The 12,270-nt window shown below is 42.1% G+C and overlaps 1 protein-coding gene across 10 annotated transcripts in view; it reads left to right on the forward strand.

Annotated features, from left to right (window-relative positions):
• The first annotated feature begins 3,342 nt into the window (after positions 1-3,342).
• KIF13A (kinesin family member 13A) overlaps positions 3,343-12,270 on the forward strand; it is a 126,201-nt gene continuing 117,273 nt past the window's right edge. For 9 of the 10 annotated variants that reach the window (XR_006414376.1, XR_006414375.1, XR_006414374.1 and 6 more), the window contains exons 1-2: positions 3,343-4,016; positions 5,172-5,265. Coding sequence is in view for 7 of the 10 variants with exons in the window: in XM_044426688.1 (XP_044282623.1) it covers positions 3,962-4,016; positions 5,172-5,265 (149 nt within the window). In the remaining 3 variants the exon portion in view is untranslated. The remainder of the gene's footprint in view (positions 4,017-5,171; positions 5,266-12,270) is intronic. The other variant, XM_044426693.1, reaches the window with a different exon arrangement.

Raw genomic sequence — 12,270 nt, forward strand, 5'->3', positions numbered from 1 at the left:
CTTGCAAGGGTTTTCATCCAGATCTGTGGGTGTGGCTTTTCTGATATGCTCTATACAGCAATTGGAAGAGACTACTAAAATACTGCATAGAGTCTGCACATATTCTGAACACTGATATGCAAGAACAGGCACAAGTAAGAGCTCAGAGACAATCAGACATGTGTTTATTGAACATGCACTTGTGCATTTCATGATAAAGGAGGGATGGGTTAAAAAACTTGCATAGAACTGCACAGGGAATGGGAATAAACTCAATTTCCCCATCCCTGCCTTATTCTGCTGATTTAAGCAGTTTCTTCCCAGCTTAACACCGATACTGCTACAGAGCAAGCAGGAAGAAAATAGCTTAAAGCAGCAGAGTGTGGGGATGTACAGCAGGGAAGGGATTTTTTCTCACTTCCTTTCTCCTGCTCTCTTGTTGGTATAAAAGGTTAAAACTACCCCACCCCGACTTCTAGCTGAATAGAAAGCATCTTTTTAATAAACACATGTACATCTAAGGGCTGAATAAACACACACACGCCTTACATGGCCCTTATAAAGCCTAATCCATTATATCTCCAGGTAAAAATCTGGTTTTACAGACAACCAACTGATTCATTACATGATGATCTTTTACTTATAAAATACCTAAATTTTCTGTATACTGCACAGAAATACAGTCCCTGCCCAAAGACACACAATGTAATCAATGCAATATATCAGGAAAAAAGAGAAGAAAGAGGAAAGCAAGTTAATTGATCTCTCTCACATATCCTCAACCTAGTCATAGAACTTATCATTTCCTTGGTATTCTGAGTTGCTCAGGATGATGAAATAATTCTGTCTACAATTAGAGCACAAACGGCAGAAGCATGGTAACAAACAAGCCCAAACACAGGTAAGAATCCATTTGCAAGTTTAATCTGAAGAGGTGATGGCAGCAAAGTAATGTTATTTCACCACCACTACTGCACCTGGTCATCGTCATCCAGAGGGGCTGTGTTGGATGGTTAAAATCTCTTGGATGCAGACTTTAGAACACAACTTGAACCCTCAACGGCCCATTGGGAGGAATTTCTTAGATATTTTGTAGATAACTCACTCATATTTATGCTGACTAGGACACCATTCTTTTGACAGCTTCTGAGATGGACAGAGGTAGCACACCCTCTAATCAGGTCATAGATACCTTTCATCTTGTACCACCTGAGGATATGGGCAAACTGTTTAGAAGACTGAGGCCTACTTGCTCTTGAAATCTTTGTCTGTCCCAGCTTGCAAAACTGGCCATAGGTGGGCTGGGTGCTTGTAACGTGGACATAATTAAAGCCTCTTTGCTGGACAGTAAGGCTGTTGTTGAAGAAACCAACTACCATCAGGTATAAAATGTGCTATTTGGCGGCAAGGTGTTGGAGCATGTGGTGGCCTCCCAGCTCCTATTGGTGTAGGAAAATACTGATTATTTAGAATCATTCCAGTTAGTTTGCAGCCTGTTTATGGGACCGAAACAGTGCTGGTCACCATGGCTGGATGAGTGGAAAAGCAACCATGTTAATTCTTCTGGACCTCTCAATGGCTTTTAGTACTACTGCCCATTGTATCTGAATCATCTTTTGGGGTTGGGGTTGGAAGGCAGTTGTATGGTTAGGGTTAGGGAGGAGCAATCTCAGAAGGCAGTGTGAAGAATCCACACTGGGAGTAGGCAACTATTGGATTTCCATAGCTTTACTCCCCAGTCTGCTTTCTTATGAATCTGAGCCCAACTTGGTCCCAAGCATGTGTGTGAATCAAGCATGTACAGACACTGCACAAGCAGCATCCCTCTTCTATGCATGTGACTTTGTGGGTTTTGTGCTGCATGTGCTATGGAGGAAGGTGACTTGGTTGCACAACAGGAGTTCCATGAGTGATGCTGGATTTCCTTTCAGCTCAGCTCAGCTCACTTCCTAAATGAGGGCTGAGCATAAGAAAGAAGTCCAGCACAGAGAAGAGGTCGAATCATTTTATCTGTACAGGCAAGCTTCCCTGCTTTTAAGTCTAGATGTATGCACACAATCCAGCAGCCCTATGTCCCCAGCCAATGTGCGTTTCCACTTCGGTCTGCAGTTCCAGGATAATGCGATCTTAAGCACAACTATATTATCTTGCCTCCCACTAGCAATAATCTGGACAACAGCATTAATTTCCAGTTCTAAGGATTAATGAGATCAGTGCATGTGAGGCACTCTGAATAATCTGAGTAACTGGTCTGCAGCAGGTGATTGGAAATCCCCCCCCCACGGGCTGCACCATTGCCGCCACCACCGCTATTAAAGGCAGAATCCTATGCAAATTTAGATAGGGAAAAAATCTCTGCAACTCAAAAGAGTATTTCCTAAGTGTTATGCTAGCTTGGCTGGCTCACGCTGGCGGTTTTAGGGCTTTTTTCCTGTCTGCACCATGCATAGGATCGCGTGCTTAGTTATCTTTTTGGCTCTTGTTGCTTTTAAGCAAGAATGACCAAAAATAAAACTAGAGTGGGAAAGACCATTTGAGGGGAGCTAGGATTGAATATCTATGCTATCTAGAACTTAATACGTTGACTGAAAACTGGGTGTGGTGAATTCTTTTCTTTTTGCAGGGTCCCTTCTATTCCTTGGAATTATTCTTCCTTTTAAGTTAAGAAAACACACGCCACCCACACAGAGGAACGGTGGGGTGGGGACGGGAAACAGAAGGAAAGCGGAAAGGAGGGGAGAGTGAAGAAAAACAAGACGTTAGCGTGTTTTAAAATGGTTTCTGCGTTGCGGATTGGGGCTAAAGGTGGTTCCATGATTTCGAAAAAAGTTGGACTATTGCCCTAGAACGCTTTATTAATGTCAAATATCATTATTAATCCCTGGTGAGTCATCGGGCTCAAAGAAAAGCATGCGTCTGTCTTCGCTCCGTGGAACGGAGAATCCTGGGACTGCTATAATTTTACCATTCAACCCTGTACAATCTTCCTTAAAATGGGCAGTGCTCCTGCCATTCCAACACATCGCTCCCTGCCTAAACAACATTCTCCTTTCTCGCCGTTTCCAACCGTCCGCCAAGTCATGCTGCCTCATTAGGACTTCAGCCACCTCCTTCTGCCTTAAACTTCACTTTGCTGCCCAGTATGTCTGTGTGCGCTTTTCATCAGCCCCCGCCTCGTTCTTCCACTTGACTCTCGCATCCATCGCTACAAAATCGCAAGGGCGGGGGCAAGAGAGATCGATGCGGCTCTCCCACTTTGCCCCTCGCCGCATCCGTCTGCGCTTGCGCGAACGCGACGGCTCCTCTACCGTCCGGGCAGGCAGACGGCGTGAAGGGATCCCGCGCATGACTGTTCGGCGCGTCGCTCCGCGTCGGCTGTGTACGTTGTTCCTTCCCAGCTCTCAGTGCCGAAGTCACTCGGCTCGCTCCGTCGTTTTACCGACTCCCCCTCGCCCTGACTGTGTGACCGACCCTGGAATCTCAGCAGAGACTGAGTAGCTAAAGAGACGAAGGAGTTGCCGCCGCTGCGGGGCTGGAAGATGGCGCTTGGGATGGGGAGGTGGCGGCGGCAGCGGCAGCAGGAGGCGGCGGCGCTGGGCTGGGGGAAAGGGCAGCGGGGCTTCTCGCGCAAGCGAGGCCGAAGCGAGTAGCGCCTCCGCCGCGCCTTTTGGACGCTTTCCTTCGGTCACTGTTCTCCAGCCATTCGGCGTCGACTCTTCTTTCGGCGGCTCGCTGGCTCCGCTTTTCCCCACCGGCCCGAGATGGACCTCAGCGCTGCGCTTTCTCCGTTGGCAGCGCGACTGTGGGAGAGTCCCCGCGGCTTGCTGCTACTGCCTTGAGACGCCGACTTTGTCCCGCGGGTGGCCCCTGGGGAGAGGCGGCTCGAGGGTTGTGCCCCTGGCGGTGCGAAGCAAGGAGGCTCGGGAGTCACGTTCGCTGCTGGGGGCGGTGGGGCCCCCACGTTGCCCCTGCCGCCGGGAAGATGTCGGATACTAAGGTGAAAGTGGCCGTTAGAGTCCGGCCCATGAACAGGAGAGGTAATATGAAATTATTGCTGCTGTTATTGGCATTCTTATTACGCCTAACGTTCCCTAACTGACCCAATTTTAATCCGTTATATTTCTCGCCCCAGCTTTTCTTTTCTGGCTAACTTGTTGCAGAATAGTTAGGTTTGGAGAAGGAAGAATTAAGAATTGCAGTGATTTACCCCCTTTTTTTTTCTTTTGCGCGAGGCAAGGAAGTGTGTCGTCTGACTTCCATAAAGTTTGCCTCCGCAGCTAGGGAACATCTTGGCTTGGTTTGGGTGCAAACCTACGGTAATAAAGTGAGGATCTAATCTCTCTCTCGCTGGAGCGCAGCCTCCCTTTTCCTTTATGAGGGGTGTGGAGCTCAGGACAAACCCAGTTGCTTCTTTCAAAGCTGCCTCTTAAGAGAAAAAAATCATTTTCTTGCTTGTTGGCTGGGAAGGCTAACTGATTCCCTGAGGTGATTTTTTCTAGCTAACCTACCAACCTGTAGCTCTCTTGCCACCCATTTATCCCACTTCCTCCATCGGAGACTGGTAATACAAGCTCTTAATATTAGAGACTGTACTCTGAAATGTTTTTCGTGGCATCTTTTTAGTTCTTAGGGCACACATTCAAAATAGCTTGCTGTGGCTTGGTTATTCCTGTCATGTCCTGTGACCCCTCTGCCATAGACACAATCACAGGGGTTCAAACAAGAGAGCAGGCTCACTCCTTTGGTGCACAGTGGTGTACAAAGGGGAATTTTAACCCTACAATAGTGATGTATTAATATGGAATTGGGATGCATGCTATGCAACAGCTTGATCCTGTGTATATGGCATGAGGCAACATGGATTCTAGGCATTGAATTAGGTTGCAACGGATGGGGGAACTGTTCAGAAAGGTGTACATGTGCCTCCTGTGGTTCTGAAACCACATATTACCTCACTAGTAGAGAACTTTTGTCAGTTCTGTAGGTCTCCAATTTTTTGTCCCATGCTTTCTTTTTTTTCTTTTGGGGGGGGCACAACGTCCATATCATTTCCTATACTCCTAGCAGCAAATGGGAGTTATTTTCTGAACACAAGGGGGAAAAACCGCTGGAAAGGCCTTGCTAGCTAGGGACAAAGTATACATCAGTCTGTAAGGGAATGTTCTGATGTCCCCTGTTGTGTTATGTCCCAGAGCTTGAGCTGAATACAAAGTGCATTGTGGAGATGGAAGGGAATCAAACTGTGCTGCATCCTCCACCTTCAAACAACAAGCAGGGAGAAAACAGGTAAAAAGTACAGTTCAAATATATGTTATCAAGCAAGATGAGTTGTTTGCAAGTTCTTGCATTCTGGGGCATGAAATTTTTCTTATCTAGGTGCAATGACATCAATGTAATTTACCCTAAATCAGGAATAATGTCATATTAATGTGCAACAATTTGACAATTGAGTTGCATAGGCAAAATGTTAATCCTGTTACTTTTTAAGTGTGAGCTACAATATTAGAAGTCCCTATAATGTTTTGGAGCAAACAGTTTCTAGATTCTTAGATGGTGGTGAAAATCATTGGGGTTGTTTCTTAGATTGCAATGTACACTCATCCATGAGCAGATGTATCTAATGGATTCTTTATTCATTCTGTCTTATTTTAATGAAGAAAGTGCTGAAATCATGTATTTGGCATTTATTTGTAAAGTTCCGAAAAGAACAGTTGGGAACAGTCCAAAATGCCAATGCGCCAGACTATAAAAATAGATCTTTTTTTTTCCTTCATAAGTGGATTGGGGGAGATGTTGTACAAAGGAGACAGGAAAGCAAAAGTTACATTATCATCAGTTATGATACTTGTATTCTTTCCTCTAATATTTACTCATTTGCCTGGCTATACCAGTTCTCATTTTACAACATTACCAAAATAAGGATCTTTCTTTCTGTTCCCTCAGCAAAGCTCTGGCTCAAGTGCTGATAATCACTTGCCTTGATTGCTACCATGCTTGCCTTTCTGGTCATTTGCTTTTTCACTCTGTTTCACTTATGTCTATCTAAAATTCTGCTTCCCAGAATCAATCACTTATCTCAGCACTCTGACCTTAAAATCCCTTTACCAGCTTTCTGTTGTGTGCAAGATCCTGCACAAGCTTTTCTTCTTCACTTCAGAACCCTTAATTGACTTCCCCTCTGCTTATTTCATTGTTATTATATCCTAGCTCAGCCTTACCTATGACCTTTACTTGTCTAGTTCTGCTACTTTCAGCTATCCAAAAGTTTCCAGCTCCCCAAAATGACAGCATTTTCTTTCTTGCTGTCTGTTATGCCTGGAATGGACCCTCAGACCTCCTCCATTATTTCTCTTAGAGGCTTCCTCAAAATGCTTCTTTTCAGTGAAATTGTTAGAACTGCCAACAGATCTCTTGCCCTATCTAGCCTAAGTACATGTACCTGAAATCACTACATGTTCTTTACTTCTGCCACTATTTCTTGTACTTCTGTTGTCTCCCTTCAGGCTGGTTTTAAACCATATGAAACTGTCCTCCCATTTTTTTATAGACTGCAATGTATGAAGTTGGTACTATATGTGAATATAGCGTATATACACGCAAATTTAATAATATTCACCAGTACTTTTGATTTGGGCCTGGATACATAATGGGAGCATGTGATGACTGAATATTGAAGTAATGTGCTCGGAATTACTTCCCCCAGTACAAAGTTTGGCAGCATTCTGTCAGCTATGGGTACTAGGCATTTTTTCAAAGGCAGACAGTCTGTATTTCACTAAAGCAAGTAGCCAGATTGTCATCTTCTAGAAGCAGCTGCAGTTGACATTCAAAGATGATCAAAAGCACCTCTGGGCACAGCAGCAATGTGACCCTCCAGGAGCAATAAAAAATCCAAACGTTTTTATAGACTGCAAAAATATACAACTAAAGGTATTCACCTCTTTATTGATTTAACTGCAACCCTGATATGTAAGAATAGCCCAGTGAAATTAGTAACCTGGAGCACACAGTAAAGATGTATATAAAATTAGGCAAACCTTGTGGTCAGTTGAAAGTTTTATTTTAAAACACTTGTATGCTGTCCAGTTGTGCCACAGCACCACCGGCATGCTTCGGGCTTAGGCATGCTTAAATCTACATAGAATCATCTTGTTAGTAGGATAAAACTGCCTGGCCCATGATATTCAGTTGTAACATCATACAGGTGTTTCACTTTTAGGATTAAAGTTCTAATCACTTTCTGCAGTTTTCTAGTTTTCAATTTTGTGAGCTAAAAATTGTAATATTACAATTAATACATTTGTCATCTTTCTTCATTGGTTGTTTAATATATTGTATTCTCTTGTGTTTTAATTTTATCTTAACTTTTATTCCTTTTTCACTTACGTATTTTCTTAAATAACATGACCATGATAGACAATAGAAGCAAATATGTGGAATTCACAATAGTTCATGTGGTTTGTTCTTATATTTACTACTACTTCAAGTCTTAGAGGAAATCAAAAGGAAAAGTTTCCAGCCCTGGGGAATTGGTGTTTTGTTTCAAAAGTCTCAATTGAAACTTATCTAAATGGTGTGTCAGGTGAAATAAGACAGCTACCAACTGTCTGCTTATCCAAAGGAATTATCAGCCAGAAAAAAGCTGCTATGCAGGCGCTCTTACTATCATCTACCCAAGGTAGCAGATAGAATAACAGCTGACAGCAGACTTTACCTTAGTTTATAAGAAACTGTAAAAAATTCCATTTGACCTTTCTTAAATTGTTTTTCCTGTTAAAATTTCTCAGCTTCTGAAGTGCTAGCCTTGATTTAGTTAGGAATGAAGAAAAAGTGAATAAAAGCAAATTTGAGCTGTTTTAGCAGTGTTTCATTAAGCACATTCTAGATCGTGACCTAGATACTATTCCAGTGAAATACCCTTCTCAGACTATGCATTATTAAAGGCCTATTCAAGTTACAGATCTATGGCAATGCATCTAATAAATATGTATTTATTTAATCATTGTATAGCTTGTTGTATTTATTCAATATTATTTTTAGACTTCCTTTATGGTAAAAGCTCTCACATCTTAAAACTTGTAGTGATTTAGAATAAGGGATTATAATGTAAAATAATTAACAAGTTAACAAACTGGGCAGCAGTTAGAGATACATAGAAACATAGCAAGTCAGAAAGGGTCTCCTGGGCCATCTAGTCTGATCCCCAGGTCTAGCCAGTTCCATTCATTTAATACCCAACATGTGGTTGTCTAATTTTTCCTTGGACACCCCACTCATGGGACCTCCACCACCTGTTGTGGTAGTCCATTTAATATCCTAGGGCAGGGGTCCTCAAACTTTTTCAATAGGGGGCCAGTTGAAAGGCGGTGGCTGTTGCCGGGTATGCGCGAGGTGGCGTTGGGCATGCGTGGCAGCGACTCGCTCGCTCGGAGATCTCCCAGCGAATTCAAGAGCAAACCACCGGCGAGCGCACGTGGCGGGGGAGGCAGGCTGCGGCAGCAGCTTGCTTGCTCGGAGATGGTTTTGAACTCGTTGGGAAATCTCCCAATGAGTCCAAAACCATCTCTGAGTGAGCAAGCCACTGCCTCCTGTGGGGGTAGCGGACAGCAGTACGGGCCAGATGAAAGGGCATGCTGGGCCGGATCCGTCCAGCGGTCCGTAGCTTGAGGACCCATGTCCTAGGGGTTCTGACTGTCAGGAATTACTTCCTGACATCCAACCTGAAACCTGTTTCCTTGAGCTTTGCCCCATTGGAAGCAGTCCCAGGTGAAGAGAGGTCTTTAACCAGTGCTTAAAGCACATTGCAGTTGGGAGTCTCCTGTATCCCAATGGGAAGGGCAATTCAGCAAGGGGGTACCAGTGCAGATAAAGTCTGATTCAGGGTTGTCACTAGAGGCCGATCTTCAGGTCTCTAGTACAACAAACAAAGCCATGGATAACTAGTGATCACATGGGGCTATACGGGGGAAGGTGATCCACCTTTATGGATGTTGGAGAAATTTACAAAGGATTCAAATGAATTAAAATTTCTATGAATCTGACCCACATTTTCCAAAGCAGACCAGCATTTTCTTAGTCATGTGGACTTGCAGACTGTATTTCAGTTTTCTGTAATTTTACACAAAGTTAGTCATAGGAAAATATGCTTCCCCCCATGGATTAAAAGTGTGAAAATATGCATTTTCATCAATTTGCATTGTTTGGGGGAATTTGCGCATTTTTAGGAACTTGAAAGTTTGCTTATGAAAGGATTTGTGCAAAATTTGGTTTCATCAGTGAGCAGATGATGGAAGAAAAGAGTCCTGACAATCTGCAACTTGTAGATGCAGTGGATTTTACAATATCCATACATGCATCATAAGTACTTTTTCATTTGCCAATAGATAACAGTGATTAGGGATTAAACTTGATCTCTGATCTAGAGGTTTTTGTTTTTGTTAAGTAAAGACAAGGTAGATAAATAGCAAAGTAGATTGTTAAGGAAATTTCAGTGCTCTGTTTGAATGAGAAATCTTGAGTTAAGTTAGGATTTCAAAAATTAGGCCAGCATCTGTTATGGTATCTACAGCCTCTAGAACTGAAAAGAACCTTTGATGATAAATTCTGCAGATGTACATATCTGCAAATGCAGAAATTGACCCCATAAAAGAAATTATCTTAATTTTGCAATCATTAAGAATATTCTTGAATAGAATGATAGCAAGTTTCATACAGTGAAACACATCAACTATATAATATGTTGTAGTTTGTGAGAGATTAACAACACTTTAAATATAATTAACTCGTGGGTACAGAAGGGATCATTGAGTTACAAGGATAACAAGTGTAAACTTAAAGAGATCATTAGAGGGATTGAACACTGTACAGTTTAGTATTCTATTTGATGAGTCAGGCATTCCAAGTAATATTTTATGAACTGTCCAAAGAGCTGTTACTTGTTGCTAAACATGCCATAAATAAGTAGTATGCAAACAATACTACAGAATGCTCAAGTTTGAATTTTTAACAGTACCAGATGCACCTCAGTATGCTTTAGTGTATAAGGTGCCAATGTTGTGCACACTTATCTGGGAGTAAACTCCATCGAACTTAATGAGACTTACTTCTGAGTAGGTATACTTGGATTTCACACTAAACCTCTGAAGTAGATCATTCTCCTTACACAGCTGTGCAGCTCTGTGTAATCTTTTATTGTAGAAGGTTTAGACAGGCATCTGTAGAAAAGGGGTCAGTGTATATATTTCAATGTGTCAGGGATTTCAGTTTGCTTCCTTGAGGGAACACATGCTTTTACTCAAATGCTGGTGATCTGAGTCAGATTTTTTCCCCACATTCCATGATGACTTGAGATTCTGTGTACAGATGCATATAAATTACTTTAAACTGTTAATGTCAAAAATGGCTCCACTTGTTAGTGCAGATGCTAGTATTTTATCAGATTTTTCTTCAAAGTTATTTTGATATAATCTTCTTTTCATAGGTTTGTTCTTAGGTTATAGTAACCGTCTCATCATCCATTGCTTGAAAAGGCTAAGGGAAATACAGACTAATTGATGTTGGGTGTGTATTTCAGAAGCTTTGTATAATTATTGGTTAAGAAGTGAGCACATTATAGTTTAACACATTAGTGGGGAATCATTTTCAGCCCAATGTACCAATTGGCCCTTGGTGAACACTTCAGGTTTTATGCCAGTAGTGGCTGAGGCCACTGGCTTGTGCACAGAAACATTCTCATGAATACAGGTGCACACCTTCTAGCCCCTCAGCTGATCCATGTAGATCAGTGGGATGGCATTTTCCCAGCCCAGCACTGAGCAGAGAAAAGGCTTACCTTGACTGTCTAGCAGACCAGAGATGAGCCCTTCCCTGCCCCAGCACTGAGAGCAGTAAGAACTTTTCTCAGAGGAGAGGGGCTGCCACTTAGAAAGGTTAGTGGACTGGATGAGTAACCACTGCAGGCAGGAAGTTCCCTATGCCTGGTTTGTCAATTAAGAGCTACAACAATGCTTTCTAGTTTGGAATTGTCTAGATACTCATGGCCTTTGCCAGGATACTATATTCCATTTGCTTTCCTCCCTGTGTTTCCATCTTTCCACTCCTAAACACTGAACAATGCTTGTTCTTCATGTGTTTATCCCCCCGCCCCCATTAAGATATTTTTTTTTTCTGAATAGTATTTATATTTCTACAACCCCTTCAGTTGTAGGTTTAGGAAAGTATCATGAAAATTTCTTGCCAATAGTGATCCAGTTTTAAAGCTGCAGGGAGCATACAAGTTGTTTTAAAATGGAGAGAATCTACCCACGTAGGTGTGCACTCAAGAATGTCTAGTCCATGCATGCTCAGTTGCTTAAGCAATTAAGCTACTGCCTGGAAATGTTTTTGTATGTGCACCAAGTTGAAATGTGTGGGTAAAGTTGATTCTTAACACAAGGCAATTTGTGATGAATGCATTACCTTGGAAGTAGTATACCTTCTGCTACAACCATAGATAGAGGGGTTTTTTTCTTAAAACACAGGTATGTTGTGGAGTTAGGAAACAAAAATCCCTTTCATCTGCTGCTATAGCAAAGTGTTTTATAATCCTATCTCAAGCACCCTTGCTATTAAGGATGGAGTGTTGCTATAAGTATTATCCTTTTTGCTATTTTGAAAGCAAATTGTAGTGGACAAGGCATGTATCAAGAATTATGGTGACTGGTATCATCAGTTGTGCAAAATGGTTTGACTGGTTTTCATGATTCCTTCAAATCTTCTCTGACTCCAGAGAAAAACTCTGATATTCCTTAGCATTCAGAATTCTTGGCAGAATGTGAAAATGCTATGTATCTGTTTGTTATGCTTAAAAAAATAGTATATCAGTGCTAGATGCAATTCTACATTTTCAAAGCACTAATATGGATGAGTATGTGCAACCATTTAAGATGTGAATTTAAATATACCTCTTATATATTGGCTTATAATTTTGCATAAAAGTTTTATATCCAAGACAAAGGTGACTTAAGTAAGGCTACAAATCTGCATACATTTATCAGGGAATTAGTCCTATTGAACTGAGTGTTCTTAATTTTATAGTGCAGTCTTTTGTGTCTAGCAAGTTTACATTCTTCATCGTGGCCTCTGTGCATCACACATATGGGTGCTGCGCCCGCGCAGTGCCTAGGCCGAAAGATTAAAAAGCTAACAGTTTTTGGCAGGAAAACTTCGCTCCCCTCCCCCTTCGTGGTATAAATAGAGCGGAGTGTCTGCCATTTTGTTCAGTCTTTGCGACCGCCATTCACTGTGCCTCGT

The sequence above is a fragment of the Varanus komodoensis genome, unplaced genomic scaffold, assembly GCF_004798865.1.
Source record: "Varanus komodoensis strain SLA01 unplaced genomic scaffold, ASM479886v1 scaffold17, whole genome shotgun sequence".
Lineage (NCBI taxonomy): Eukaryota > Metazoa > Chordata > Lepidosauria > Squamata > Varanidae > Varanus > Varanus komodoensis.